The following is a 14,860-nucleotide window of genomic DNA, read 5'->3' as shown; positions in this document are numbered from 1 at the left end:
TTAAGCGTAGTAATCATTTCCTAATATCCACATACATCAAATCATTAGGGTGTATACCTTAAACTAATAAAATATTAGTTGTCAATTATATTTCAATAAAAGTGAGGACTAAAATGGTTTCTATAAGGATTAAATGAGGATATCTTTTTTAAAATCTTAGCAAACAGTAAGTCCTCAAAAATTCCTAGTTATTATAACTTCAAAAAGAAGTAGAGGGGGTGGAAAGAGTGAGGGAGGGAGATACAGAGAGAAAGGAAGGGCAAAGTTTCCCTGAAAAACAAGAAACCTGAAAATGTAAAGGAAATTGCACTTGGATGAGAAAAATCACTATTGTAAATGTAAATCCCCTATGCTTGTCATTGTCAGTTTACCATCAAAATAGTCATTTTTTTCCTTAATGCTTATACTTTGTGCACATAAGGATATTAGCGCATTGAGACACAGTGCAAACATTTCTCCAAGTTTGCTGCTTTACTTTTATATTTTATTCAAACTTTTAAATAAATATATCAATTTTTTTCTTTTTTGATATGTTTTATATTATACTTTCAAGGCCTTTCTCAACCTATGACAAAATAAATGCTTTCCAATATTTTCTTCTAATACTTTTATGTTTTGTTTCTCCATAGCTCTTTCATTCATATTAAATTTGCTTATGTCCATGAGGAAATGATATAACTTTCTTATACAAATAGCCCAGTATTACTGTTTTATGGATTTTTAATCCTTTCCAGATTTAAGCTGATAGTTTTTATAGCAGATACTTATACAGCCTTGAGCCTATACCTTCTCATAGTTTTTATTTTTCATTATTTCTCAGCTAGTCTTTACTTTTTGTTTCTTAAACTCACACTTCTTGTTTCTGTTGTTGTGTATGTATGTGAGTGTGCATGTTTCAGTATGTCACTCCTATTTATCTGTCTGTATCTGTAATCACTTTCCTATGTGGCTTTCTTTCTTATGGTATATTATGTTCATAGCTCTACATGCTATATATTCATTTCAAAATTTCAAAATATTTTATTTCTTATTACCAAGTAGTAGACTTTACACACATAGGATCTTATTCTAAGCATCATATTAAAGTATAATACTCTATTGTTCATTTGTCAGTTTATCTTGGCCCTCTTTTCATATCAATAAACAGAGATAGAATGTACTAAATAATATTTTACTGTATGAATTCATATAATTTATGACACATTACAACATTTATGTCATATATTCACTATTGCTAGGTATTTAGATTGGTTCCAAAATTTTAGTAACATAGACAACACTGAAATAAATAGCCTTTTCTTTCTTTGTCTCATGATCTTAAGGAAACGTAATGGAATGTAATTGTCAGTCAAAAGATACATGTTTTATTTTAAGCCTTTGATTCATATTATCAAAATATTCCCAACAAGGTTGCACCATTTAGATACCTAGATAGTTATAAAACTAGGGGAAACACTTCAGGAAAACAACAAAAAAGATGAAAATACATCATTTTGAAAACAAATATTTTAAAATAAAATTGTTAGTAATTCAAAGTATTACCTGAGGGCGAACCATTTCACCTGCTGCAATTTTCCTCTCCTCATTGACCAAGGCAATAATTTTTTGATTCACAAGTGGTGCATTTGCACCCTGGATTTTTGCAACAATTGTGCCATTCTATAAGGAGAAATAAAAGCAGGAAGGAAATTCATTTTCAGGATAAGTCAAAAATTAATACTTCAACTGGACTAAGTCACCCCACTCTGACCCACACCCTCCCCAATCCTTTTTTAGCTACTGTAATTAGCCATTTTAAAATAATGTTAGTGGTATGAAGTATGTCCATTTGGTAAATCCACCTCTTGGAGTTCTACTTCTATAATTCATCTGTTAGATGATCAGTTCTACCACTAATTCTCCTACAACCAAAGACAGGCCATCCATGCATTAAATTTTACTGGCTCTGTTCAGGCCTCTCAACATTACTCTCCCTCATTATTTTTGATATTATTTCCCTTTTGTCTGTTTTATAACACATAATTACTGAACACTTGTGTACTATCATTCTTTGGCATTGCCTTTCTTTAGGATCACAATAAACTGTGGAAAATTCTGAAAGAGATGGGAATACCAGACCACCTGACCTGCCTCTTGAGAAACTTATATGCAGGTCAGGAAGCAACAGTTAGAACTGGACATGGAACAACAGACTGGTTCCAAATAGGAAAAGGAGTACGTCAAGGCTGTATATTGTCACCCTGCTTATTTAACTTATATGCAGAGTACATCATGAGAAATGCTGGGCTGGAGGAAGCACAAGCTGGAATTAAGATTGCCGGGAGAAATATCAATAACCTCAGATATGCAGATGACACCACCCTTATGGCAGAAAGTGAAGAAGAACTAAAGAGCCTCTTGATTAAAGTGAAAGAGGAGAGTGAAAAAGTTGGCTTAAAGGTCAACATTCAGAAAACTAAGATCATGGCATCTGGTCCCATCACTTCATGGCAAATAGGTGGGGAAACAGTGGAAACAGTGTCAGACTTTATTTTTCTGGGCTCCAAAATCACTGCAGATGGTGATTGCAGCCATGAAATTAAAAGATGCTTACTCCTTGGAAGGAAAGTTATGACCAACCTAGACAACATATTCAAAAACAGGGACATCACTTTGCCAACAAAGGTCTGTCTAGTCAAGGCTATCTATGGTTTTTCCAGTAGCCATATATGGATGTGAGAGTTGGACTGTGAAGAAAGCTGAGCACCGAAGAACTGATGCTTTTGAACTGTGGAGTTGGAGAAGACTCTTGAGAGTCCCTTGGACTGCAAGGAGATCCAACCAGTCCATCCTAAAGGAGATCAGTCCTGGGTGTTCATTGGAAGGACTGATGTTGAAGCTGAAACTCCAATACTTTGACCACCTGATGCGAAGAGCTGACTCATTTGAAAAGACCCTGATGCTGGGAAAGATTGAGGGCAGGAGGACAAAGAGACAACAGAGGATGAGATGGCTGGATTGCATCACTGACTCGATGGACATGGCTTTGGGTAAACTCTGGGAGTTGGTGATGGACAGGGAGGCCTGGCATGCTGCAATTCATGGGGTCGCAAAGAGTCGGACATGACTGAGCGACTGAACTGAACTGAACTGTGTAATATCATTGTACCAGGCATGGTGGTACAAGATAATAGTCTTGGTTTTTGTTGTTGTTCAGTTGCTCAGTCATGTCCAACTCTTTGCAACCCCAAGGACTGTAGCCCACCAGGCTCCTCTGTTCATGAGACTTACCAGGTAAGAATACTGGGGTGAGTTGCCATTTCCTTCCCCAGGGGATCTTCCCGACCCAGGGAGCAAACCCACATCTCCTGCATTGCAGGCCGATTCTTTACCACTGAGCCACTGGGGAAGGCAGTAGTCCTGGTACCATATAATTATTTAAAAAAAAGAAAAAAACCACAAACACATGTGAGATAAAAAACCATGACAGGAACCACTAAGGGAGGTACAAAGAGCTGGGAGCATCTATAAAAGTTTACTCTGGTTAGGTAGATTAGTAAAAGTACTTATCAATGTCAGGAAGTGATTCTTGGTTTAAAATGTGAAGGACAGGTAAGAAATAAAAAGAAGAAAGATCATTCTAGGCAAAAGGAAATAGAGACGTGAGGGTCCTATGGCTGGAAACAAACATGGTAAATAAGAAGGCCAGCAGAGAAACTAAGGGAAGGCCTGATATGAGACAGAGCCCAATAGCTAAGGGGAGCCAGAATGTGCAGGAGCTTGGGCGTCTTGGGAGGATGCAACCTTTATCCTAAGTGCAGTGGAAAGACTTTGAAATATTTAAACAGAGGCAGGGATCACAATTAGAACTGCTGTTTGTAGAAATCATTTTACCTACCATATGGAGAAAAGGTTAGAGATGGACCAAGAGAGGATGTTTGTACACAAATCAGAAGCTACTCTAGAGGTGAAATGGGAGACATGGGAGCTCAGTCTATGGCAGTGCTGTCAGAAATGGAAACAAGGAGATGAGTGTGAGGCAAGCTTGGGTGGTGAAATGACAGGACCAAGGTCTGGTGTGGATGCGGTGTAATGTAAGGAGAAGTCACTAAGATGACTTTTCTGTCTCTGGCTTGAGAAACTGGGTATGTTAAGATATTACTCACCAGATGAGGCAACACTAGAAGATAACATTTCCGATGGGGATGCGGAGGGCAGGAGGGGTCTAGGATTGCACCAGTTCATTGTGAGACGTCCTTGAGCTATCAAGAGGAAAGATCAAAGGACCGGTTGGATACACAAGTCTGGTGCTCCAAGTGTAGGATTTAGCTGAAGACGTATATACTTGAGTTATTGATATATAAGAGGTGACAATTTGAACTGTGTTTGGGAGAAGTTTTCTAAGGAGATTTATAGCATAATGAAGTCAATATGTAACGGCTGAATAAAGAAAGGTGAACCTGTAAAGGAGAATGGGTGGGGGGGATGGTGAGTAGCATCTAGGAAGCAAAAGAAAAACCAAGTCACAGAGGATCCTGCTGTGATGTATGTCGGAGAGTGTTTTGCCTATGTTCTCCTCTAGGAGTTTTATAGTTTCTGGTCTTACGTTTAGATCTTTAATCCATTTTGAGTTTGTTTTTGTGTATGGTGTTAGAAAGTGGTCCAGTTTCATTCTTTTACAAGTGGTTGACCAGATTTCCCAGCACCACTTGTTAAAGAGATTGTCTTTAATCCATTGTATATTCTTGCCTCCTTTGTCAAAGATAAGGTGTCCATATGTGCATGGATTTATCTCTGGGCTTTCTATTTTATTAAAAAGAATACATTTGAATCAGTTCTAATGAGGTGGATGAAACTGGAGCCTATTATACAGAGTGAAGTAAGCCAGAAGGAAAAACATAAATACAGTATACTAATGCATATATATGGAATTTAGAAAGATGGTAACAATAACTCTGTATACAAGACAGCAAAAGAGACACTGATGTATAGAACAGTCTTATGGACTCTGTGGGAGAGGGAGAGGGTGGGAAGATGTGGGAGAATGGCATTGAAACATGTATAATATCATGTAGGAAACGAGTTGCCAGTCCAGGTTCGATGCACGATGCTGGATGCTTGGGGCTAGTGCACTGGGACGACCCAGAGGGATGGTATGGGGAGGGAGGAGGGAGGAGGGTTCAGGATGGGGAACATGTATACCTGTGGCGGATTCATTTTGATATTTGGCAAAACTAATACAGTTATGTAAAGTTTAAAAATAAAATAAAATTAGAAAAAAAAAAAAAAGAAAAACCAAGTCACAAAAGTCAAAAGAAGCAACTGTTCCAAAAAGGAGGGCATGACCACCACATTTAATACATTTGAGAGGTACAGAATGATGAAGACCTGAAAGCATTCACTCTGTTTAACAACAGGCTGATAATTGGATACATTAGCAACAGCCAGTTTGGTGGAATAATCTGAAAGAAGTTCGACTGAATGGGTTGAAGAATTAATGGGATGAGAAGAGATGGACTGAAAATATAGAAACTCTTCCAAGAAATTTAGCTCTGAGGTAGAGCAGAGAGGTGAGTGGAGGCTGGAGAGGGACATAGTATCAAAAGAAATTTTTTTTAATTGGAAAGATTTAATCATATTCAAAGGCCAAAGAGAAGAATCCAGTTGAGAAAGATTTGAATGAAACCTGACACTCTAATTACCATTTACCACTAAAATGGACCTCCATGAGCTTTCTAATATCCCTTGAGAAAGCCCTTCCTGCTAACAGGCTGGAATGAATTTGTTGTCAGCTAAGAACACTGCCCAAAATAAAGGTGGTTTTGTAGTCATGGATTGAGATTCTTTTTTTTTTTTTTTAAGTTTTAATTTTAATACAATTTTTAAAGGTTGCTTTACATTTGCAGTTATTACAAAATATTGGCTATATTTCCCATGGAGATTCTTGAATTAGGATTTTGAGTATGGGAGCAATGGGTGATAACAAAGTGAGGCGTAACTACAGGAAGTGAGTTGGAAGAAAAGTTCATTGGTAGTTAGGAGAGGCTAGGATCCCGCAGTCCCAGGATGATGACAGCATGTGAGCATGGAAGGAAGATTTTGAGCCCTGTCTTCAGGTGGACGTGGGTCTGCTGCTCAGACCTGACTCACTTGGCAGGGGATGGCCACCCCAAAGCTGCAGACTCTATGTGGGCCACCTGCCCAGCCTCTCCTCCTGAGTCCCAGGCTCCCAACTACTGCTGCTACTAAAGCCACCTCATGGGCACATTAACCTGTCAAGCCCATTCCTGCCTCTGGTTGTTATTCATTCTGGTTCCCTGAATTATATCTAGGCCAAGGGTCTGCAAACTATGACCTATACAGAAATGATACTTCTGCAAAACTGAAAATACTTACTGTCTGACCCCATATAAACAACAGCTTGCTACCCCTCAGATAAATCATCAAATCTTTCCTATCCAGTTGACAGCAATATCTATAGTACAATTTTTAAAATTCAGTTAACTGTATCGTTCACTTCCCTAAAAGAGCTGCAAGATTATTGTTTAACAGAAGCAAAAAGTTATATTTGAGACGTGTTTTTAAAATAATTATTTATGATATCAAAAACGGTCTCTTCAACAACAAAGAAACAGTCCAAACCCTCTCAGGGAAGAATTGCCTTTTTGCTCTGTATCACACAAGCAAGCAGTTACCTGACTCTTCTTTTAGAAACCAGCATTTATAATATTTTTTTATTATTAAAGTTGTTTATCTTGGAATATTTGGAAAATATAGAAAACTATAAGACAAAAATTTAAATTATATATACTTCCCCCATACACAGAAAACTTCTTTTAGCATTCTGGTGCTACCTACCTTCTTTCTATGCATTTATAAATAGAGAAAAGCAAACTATATTACAAAATAGTGACTATATAAATATTTCTTTGTATTGATATATATGAATATTTGTAACCAATTCTCTTCTACTGGGTATCTAAGAAATTTCCAATTTTTCACTCCTATAATAATTCATCCTGTAATAAAAATCTCTGATTATTTTCCTTAGGAAAGGTAAATACCATTTTGTTTCTCTTTTTCCTGATCAACTCAGTGTATGGTAGTCTAATCTTCACAATGCATTATGAGCTCCTACAGGTGAAGTTATAAAATATAATAAATAAGCAAATGTAAGGCAAAAAAATTCTACAATTACTATCATCAGAGAAGAGTTCCAGTCATTGTGCAATGTTATTTGCTCTTTAGCTGTGAATTGGAGTCTGATGACACATTTGAGAATAAATATACTTACAACACTGAAGAGAAAAACAGGTTCACATTTATCTCTAAATGGCTGGAGAGTCACAATACTGTCAGCTTCTGCCTAAAAAAAATTATTTCATATAATGATAAAGGACACTATGTTCAAGTCATTTGATGTACTATATTCAAAAAATGCAGAGATACATAATTATGTTTATGTTTACTACATTTCCTGAGTATGTTATAGTTGTATTTAGAATCAAGTTACACATTCTGGCAATTCAGACCCTATCTCATTTGGCTCCAACCTTCCTTCCCACTCTTCATCCTTACAGTTCCCAGCCTGCAGCTAAACTCATCTCACAGACTGCTTCTTATACCTGGGCTTTTCCCCTTGTTACCTGCTCCTTCCCTTCCTTTTCCAACCCGGCTCAAGTGTCCTCCCTCCAAGAACTCTGCTTTGCTCCCCCTTCTGCTGTAAACATCTTCCCTCCACATAACACTTCATCGCCCTTCTCTCAGGGCACCAATAGTCCCCTTCAATCCTGTACTACTGTGGTACGAACCCAGTTCATGTTCTCTGTTAGAAAGTGAACTACATGCACAGAGAATCATACACACCCCACCTTATCAGTCAGAGCTTCCTACATGTTTTTTGAATAAACTGGTTGTCAGATTTAAAAGCCTTTGATTTTGAAGTTTTCTCACAAATTTCAAGTTGTCTTAAATTGATTATCAACAACTATGTATTAAATAATAGTGTTCCTGCAAATTAATGTAACATCCCTTGGGCCAGCTATCAGGATGTATGTTATAGGATCTTCTATATAAGAGTTGCATTTTGGAACATAGAGTGATTGTTTCCAAACTGGGTTTCCAGAGGTTCTTCAACAGTGAGGTGCAAGCCAAGGCAGGGTCCCTTGGCCCTATGTCAGCCAGAGGGGCTATGTTGTAATCTTTTTTTTTTAACACATTGGATTCTACATCACTTTCTTTCTTTCCCTTTCTTTCTTCCTTCTTTCTCTATTTTTCTCTTTTTAAAAAAGTAGGCTTCACTGCTTTCAAAAAAAAAGAAAAAAAACTTAAAAGGAACTAACCTATAATATTAAAGGACAGTAGTCAAAGATTACTACTTTGACTGTTACCCAAGTGGCTGTTACCCAAGCCAGTGGGGGTTCTTCTGTCCTTTCTCTTCTCTGTGCCAAGGATCAGACCAATGAAACTGTGAACACCGGTCAGATATTTAGCAAGTTTTCTAGCAGGCTATGAAGGGGATTCCTCGGCACATTTTTCCCACTGCTTTTTCCTCCTGTCCTTCAGCTCTCTCCTGGGACTCAAGCCTGGCCAAAACTAATCAAACTCAGGCTCCAATGTCTCATTGCAAAAATTCATTGAGACACAAAGCGATAAGAGGTGGATTTGTTAGGATCCAGAGAGAAGCCAGTCTTCAGGGTGTGAACCATTGCCGAGGGCAAGGGCTGGGGCCATGGTATTAGGCCTGGCTAGGTTTTGTGACGGAGAAGGCAATGGCACCCCATTCCAGTACTCCTGCCTGGAAAATCTCATGGATAGAGGAGCCTGGAAGGCTGCAGTCCATGGGGTCGCTGAGGGTCAGACACGACTGAGCGACTTCACTTTCACTTTTCACTTTCATGCATTGGAGAAGGAAATGGCAACCCACTCCAGTGTTCTTTCCTGGAGAATCCCAAGGACGGGGGAGCCTGGTGGGCTGCCATCTATGGGGTCGCACAGAGTCGGACACGACTGAAGTGACTTAGCAGTCAAAGATTACATTTAAAAGTAGTCTAGCCATCATTGTTACAATTTAATATTATAGTTAAGTACTAGCAAATAAAGCATATAGTTAAAAACTATAATACATAAAAACTAAAAACTATAATACATGACATTTACTGAATTTTTATATGTATAGGCACAATGTTAGTACAAGTGTTCAAGTCTTTTTTTGTTGTTGTTCTTTTTTTTTTGTTGTTCAAGTCTTTTAAAAGACCACATAATAGAAAAAATTTTATACTGACCATGAAATTTAGGGTGATTTCAATAGGTAATTAGCTTGATAGGTATTAGTTTTGGATTCAAGTTTACAAGTTCAAAAAGGGTCTTTCTTTAGTTAACGTCAGGAAATAAAATATCCAGCAGAGGTCGCCCCTCCATTGCTCCCAGTGGAGGTTCGGAAGCTATTACATATAATTTTTTTTTTTTTAATAAGCAGGTCATAGAAGAAAAATAGCATCAGTCTAAGTGAATGTACTTTGTTGGTTGTGCTCAAACAGAAGAGAAGCCATTTAGAGACAATGCACACGTTTTTGTTGTTGTTAAATTAAACAAAAGAACAATATGAACTTTTGGGGGATGTATTTTAGAAAGTTTACTAGCACTCCCTGGTGGAATAGATATAGTGATGAAACTGATTCGTGTGAGGCGGGTTAAGGAAGTCTGGCTGGCTGGGGTACTGCTGGGAGGACACACTCAGAAGGCTCTGGGTGGGAGGAAGCGCTGTGAAGACCGGTGTCCTCCTCACATAGCCCTGTGCTGTGCTGAAATGGTAGCCCAAAAAGCTACATGGGCCAATCCTCCTGGACCCACTCCTCAGCCTCCACCACAGTGCCCAACCCACACACATACCCCAGGTCTGCTCCTACTCAGGCTCTATGAACAAGGAGGGATTTAATGATTCCAGACCACCTGGGAACACAGCATCAAATTATACTTTCCTCTCCCTTGCGTTCTATGCACCAGTTCCCTTCCCGGTAGCCAGACAAGTGAGCAGGGGTTCTGCCTTGCTGTCTCTCCCCATTGACCCCAGTTTCCTTTTCGACCTGGAGTTTCTTCATGATCTCTAGACCATGAACTTGCACTCCTATCACTTCCAGACAGATTGCCATGAGTCACGAGAATTTTCTGACCCTTGATTCTCCAAGATCCATTTCCCAGCTATTAGATCCTTCTGTTATTGTCTTATAATTTCTTACACCAACCCAACGTCTATTGCATATGGCAATTCCCTTTCGGCCTCATTCTCTGTCCTCTGAAATTAGTTTTCCTCCCTGTTGTTGTTTAGTTGCTAAGTCATGTCTGACTCTTTGCAACATCATGGTTTCCCTGTCCTTCACTATCTCCTGGAGTTTGCTCAAACTCACGTCCACTGAGTCAGTGATGCCATCCAACCATCTCATCCTCTGCTGCCCCCTTCTCTTTTTGCCTTCCATCTTTCCCAGCATCAGGGTCTTTTCCAATGAGTTGGCTCTTCCCATCAGATGGCCAAAGTCAAGTCAAATCTAGAATCACAATTCAGTTCTACTCAGGCGGCCTGACTCTTCAGAGTTAAGGTTGTAATATAATGCTGCCCTTTAAAAACTTATATGGCCCTTATTTTAAAAGACAAAGTCAATCTCTTGACAAAATGAGTTAATGATTGTATATAACCACCTACTCTCTCTTTTTTTAAACTTTTCTTTCTGTTTTCTCTTTGTTGGGTCTTCAGGCTTTTTTTTTTTTTTTCCCTTCTTTGCAGCCCACCTTCTTTAAGAGGAAAAAATAATAAAAGATGAGTTTCTAAGCTTTAGACTGTTTATTTGTAACCTTGAACTAAGAAAAAGAAGCCCTGTAAACAATGTGTCTGCAGAAGAGGATGGACAAACGTAAGCTAAGGTCAGTAAGCAAATTCATCACAAGGTTGGGGTTGGGAAGAGTCAGGAAGGCCTGTATACATGAGAACATGCAGTAGATTGAGGCTTCATATTTGTATCAGGGATTATGAGTTTTCGGGATAAGAAGTAAAAATACATGAGTTATCTGCTTTTACATCTTAGGTCTAGCTGGTCTGGACATGTTTCTGTCCAATAGAAAATGAGTCACATACATACTTTTAAATCCTCCAGTGGCCACAGTTAAAAACTAAAAAGAAACAGGTGAAGATAATCTAATGATACATTTCACTTAGTCCAATATATCCCCAAATGGTGATTCTAACATGTAATGGATGTAAAACATTATTAATGAAGTATTTCACAATCTTTTTTTCATTCTTGTATTTTATACTTAGGATGCATCTCAATTTGTGGGCTAAATTTTAATCATAAATAATTGACTTCTAATTAGATTTCATAAATTCAAAGAGGTAGAGTCACATATCTAACATTAACTGGGTAAATGACCAGAGTCCTACCCTAAGCTTTCTAGTAAATGCCATTTGCAATCCTTATTCTGAACACACACCATATGCTCTGGTAAACCATGGTAAATGACCTTAGCTTTATAGGAATGGGACAAAAATCACATTTGTTCTCAGACCTAGTGGAATTAAATATACAGTAAATTACCAAGTACACACTGTTCATTTTGAAGAATTGACAGAACATTTAAAGTAATAAAATAATAGTTTAGTGGAAATCCTTACTACAGCAAAATGCAGAAGTTCATCTTCATTCAGCTCATTTTTCAATTTTCTGAATAAGGTTTGCATTGCTTTGCAAGGTCCACACCAGGCTTGGTAAACATCGATCACTAGAAGATGATAATATTCGTGAAAGAACAAAGGCAAAGAGTCTTGAATAGCAGCTTCTCCCAATTCTCAGGGCAGAGAAAAGACAGAGCAGGTTTTTACTCTGGGAAGTGGGGAGCGGTGCTCAGTGTTGGGGTGCCACAAGATACCCTGAGCCTAACTCCAGACGGTAAACACCTGGGAAGCCAGTACCTGTTAGGCCTTTGTTCTGCATCATCTCATCCCACAGGCTTTGATTATTGATGACCGCCTGCAAAAAAGAAGGAGTGTCAAAAGTCTTCAAGGGCCAATGCTCTAAGTAAAGAATTGTTGATGTGTCTGCCTACCTGTAACTGGATTTCTCGCTTTTTGCCTGCCATTTATCCACTGTCACACAAAAGAGGGAAGAAAAATAGAAAACATGTAAAAGGAAATTTAAATAATGTTGTTTATTCATTCAAATAGCATCTTAAGTACTGCAGAAATTTTCCCTCAGCAGTATTGGATTATGTACTTTCGCCTCTTCTGGAGAGAGAAGAGTCGTGGTCTCTGAAGAGCTCTTCAGGCTGGGATCTGTGCTAAATGCTTGCAGCAGCCATACTATCTTACCCTCCCAATAATTCTGAAGCAAAGTAAGTCATAAAAGAAGCAGACTCACAGATATAGAGATCAAACTACTAGTTACCAGTGGGGAGAGAGAGATGGAGGAACAACATATGGATAGTGAGTAAGAAGTACAAACTATTGGGTATAAGGTAGGTTCAAGGACATATTGTACAACACAGGAAATACAGCCAATATTTTGTAATCATTGTAAATAGAAAGTAACCTTTAAAAATTGTATAAAATTTTGAACTTTTTTTTTAAAGGTGCTCTATAAGGTGGGCAGCCAGTTGTATGTTTTGCAAAACTATGGCCAGCTCAATAATGAACTCTCTGTCCTTCATTCTATATTTCCTGGCACTGAATTCCCATAAAGCAGTAGCTTCTAAGAAAAAGAAGTCAGAACTGTTAGGAGACACAGGTACTTAAACAGAGTTTGTTTTTCCTGGAGGATTATAGAGTGTCTGTGTGCCACATGTTAATTGTCCATGAACATGAACATGGATCTTCCTTGGGTTCCTTTCCAGGGAGATTTAATTTTTAGAGCAAGGCCACCAGTGTGTTCTGAGGCACAGCATAAACTTTGTGCAGATGTTAAATCAGTGAGGTCTAAACACCTTGCTCCCTGGTGTCAAGGTTGTTTACACATGGCTCCAACTGCGTGTGTCACTGGACACTAGTGTGAACAAAGGAGTGACCAGAAACAAGACTACATCCGGCAAAGGGAATTCTCTCACGAGCGTTGCACAAAACAGACCCTTGTCTAGCTGCTAGATTCTGAAGGATCAAGAACAGGAACTCAAAATCCCCGAGGGCATCAATCCCTTACCAAGGCCTGTGTTTTCGCGGGATAAATTCAGCCAAGCTCAAGTCCCTGGGGTGCGCAGCAGGCCTGGGCGGTGGCCGGACTCCCGTGGCGCCGATGCTGGTGCTGGTGCTGGTCCCGAGGATGAGGAGGAATGCCAGGACGGTTCCGGCAGCGGAAGAACGCCAACGTTTCCCTCCACCCGTCCCCCTGCCCGCGAGCCCCGTCCCAGCCACCCACGGACCGAAATCCCAGCACGCAGACCTGGGCGGCAGTTACAGAGCAGTTGGCTCCCAAGTTCGTCCACTTCCTGCTGCCTCCTTGCGTCTGGGTACCTTCAGCATCTCCCCTCCTCCTCCAAAGTGTGTTGCTCAGTGCTGCTGCTGCTGCTGCTGCTAAGTCGCTTCAGTCGTGTCCGACTCTGTGCGACCCCAGAGACGGCAGCCCACCAGGCTCCCCCGTCCTTGGGATTCTCCAGGAAAGAACACTGGAGTGGGTTGCCATTTCCTTCTCCAACGCACGAAAACGAAAAGTGAAAGTGAAGTCGCTCAGTCGTGTCTGACCCTCAGCGACCCCATGGACTGTAGCCCACCAGGCTTCTCCATCCATGGGATTTTCCAGGCAAGGGTCCTGGAGTGGGGTGCCATTGCCTTCTCCGCAGATTCCGTCATCTCCTGCACTTGACGCCGGACATGGCTGCTCACCAAGGGCAGTGTGAACCCTATGCGCCTCTGGTTGGAAAGAAGGGCTCCCCAAACTCCAGCCCAGCCAATCCTCCAGATTCCCTTGTGCCTACCTCCCTTCTTCATCTTTAAAAAGTAATTTAGAAAGCACTTTAGACTTACATGAAAATTGCAAAATTAATACCCAGAGCTTCTATATATTTTTCCCTTACCTTATCTTTCACAATCATAGTATAATTATTGAAGCCAGGAGGCTAATGTTGATACAATATTAGCTACACTACAGACCTCATCAGGTCCTTTCCATTTTCCCAAGAATGTCCTTTTCCTGGTCTGGGATTGAGTCCCACGTTTCATTTACCTCTCCTTGCTCTTCTCTCATCTAAAACCATTCTTCTGGACTATCTTTATCTTGTAAAGCCTTGGTGTGGGTGTGAGTGTGTGTGTGTGTGTGTGTGTGTGTGTGTGTGTGTGTTATTTCATTACGGCATTTGCAGAATTTATATCAGGAAATTTTTAAAGTAACAAAATATATATACTCTCCTTTCATGCCATATGAATTTGATCATTAAAGTTACTTTAACTGCCTTTTCAGCTTGCTCTTTTATCTTATTCTTAGGATTCAAATACACCAAATACATTAGATCAGCTCACTATTTGTCATGATTTTTTTGCTGTTGTTTTTTTGATGTCTATGACTTTTTCTGTGAGTTAGTTTTTAACAAGGATTGCCTTTTAAAATGGAGAAGGCAATAGCAACCCACTCCAATACTCTTGCCTGGAAAATCCCATGGAAGGAGGAGCCTGGAAGGCTGCAGTCCATAGGGTCGCTGAGGGTCAGACACGACTGAGCGACTTCACTTTCACTTTTCACTTTCACACATTGAAGAAGGAAATGGCAACCCACTCCAGTGTTCTTGCCTGGAGAATCCCAGGAATGGTGGAGCCTGATGGACTGCCGTCTATGGGATCACACAGAGTTGGACACAACTGAAGTGACTTACTGCTAATGCTGCTGCTGCTGCTGCCAAGTCGATTCAG

At 39.8% G+C, this 14,860-nt stretch overlaps 1 protein-coding gene across 2 annotated transcripts in view; it reads right to left on the bottom strand.

The window, feature by feature from the left end:
- The window catches only part of NME8 (NME/NM23 family member 8), a 50,720-nt gene extending 37,392 nt beyond the window's left edge, over positions 1-13,328 (bottom strand). The window contains exons 1-6 of one of the 2 annotated variants that reach the window (XM_070787784.1): positions 13,161-13,328; positions 12,076-12,115; positions 11,942-11,999; positions 11,645-11,751; positions 7,274-7,345; positions 1,543-1,659 (exon numbers count right to left, since the gene is read on the bottom strand). In XM_070787784.1, coding sequence (XP_070643885.1) covers positions 1,543-1,659; positions 7,274-7,345; positions 11,645-11,751; positions 11,942-11,999; positions 12,076-12,108 — 387 coding nt within the window. In that variant the 5' untranslated portion in view covers positions 12,109-12,115; positions 13,161-13,328. The remainder of the gene's footprint in view (positions 1-1,542; positions 1,660-7,273; positions 7,346-11,644; positions 11,752-11,941; positions 12,000-12,075; positions 12,116-13,160) is intronic. The other variant, XM_070787783.1, reaches the window with a different exon arrangement.
- Positions 13,329-14,860: the final 1,532 nt, after the last annotated feature.

This window comes from Bos indicus, chromosome 4 (genome assembly GCF_029378745.1).
Source record: "Bos indicus isolate NIAB-ARS_2022 breed Sahiwal x Tharparkar chromosome 4, NIAB-ARS_B.indTharparkar_mat_pri_1.0, whole genome shotgun sequence".
Classification (NCBI taxonomy): Eukaryota; Metazoa; Chordata; class Mammalia; order Artiodactyla; family Bovidae; genus Bos; species Bos indicus.
This window is presented reverse-complemented; position numbering and strand designations above follow the sequence as displayed.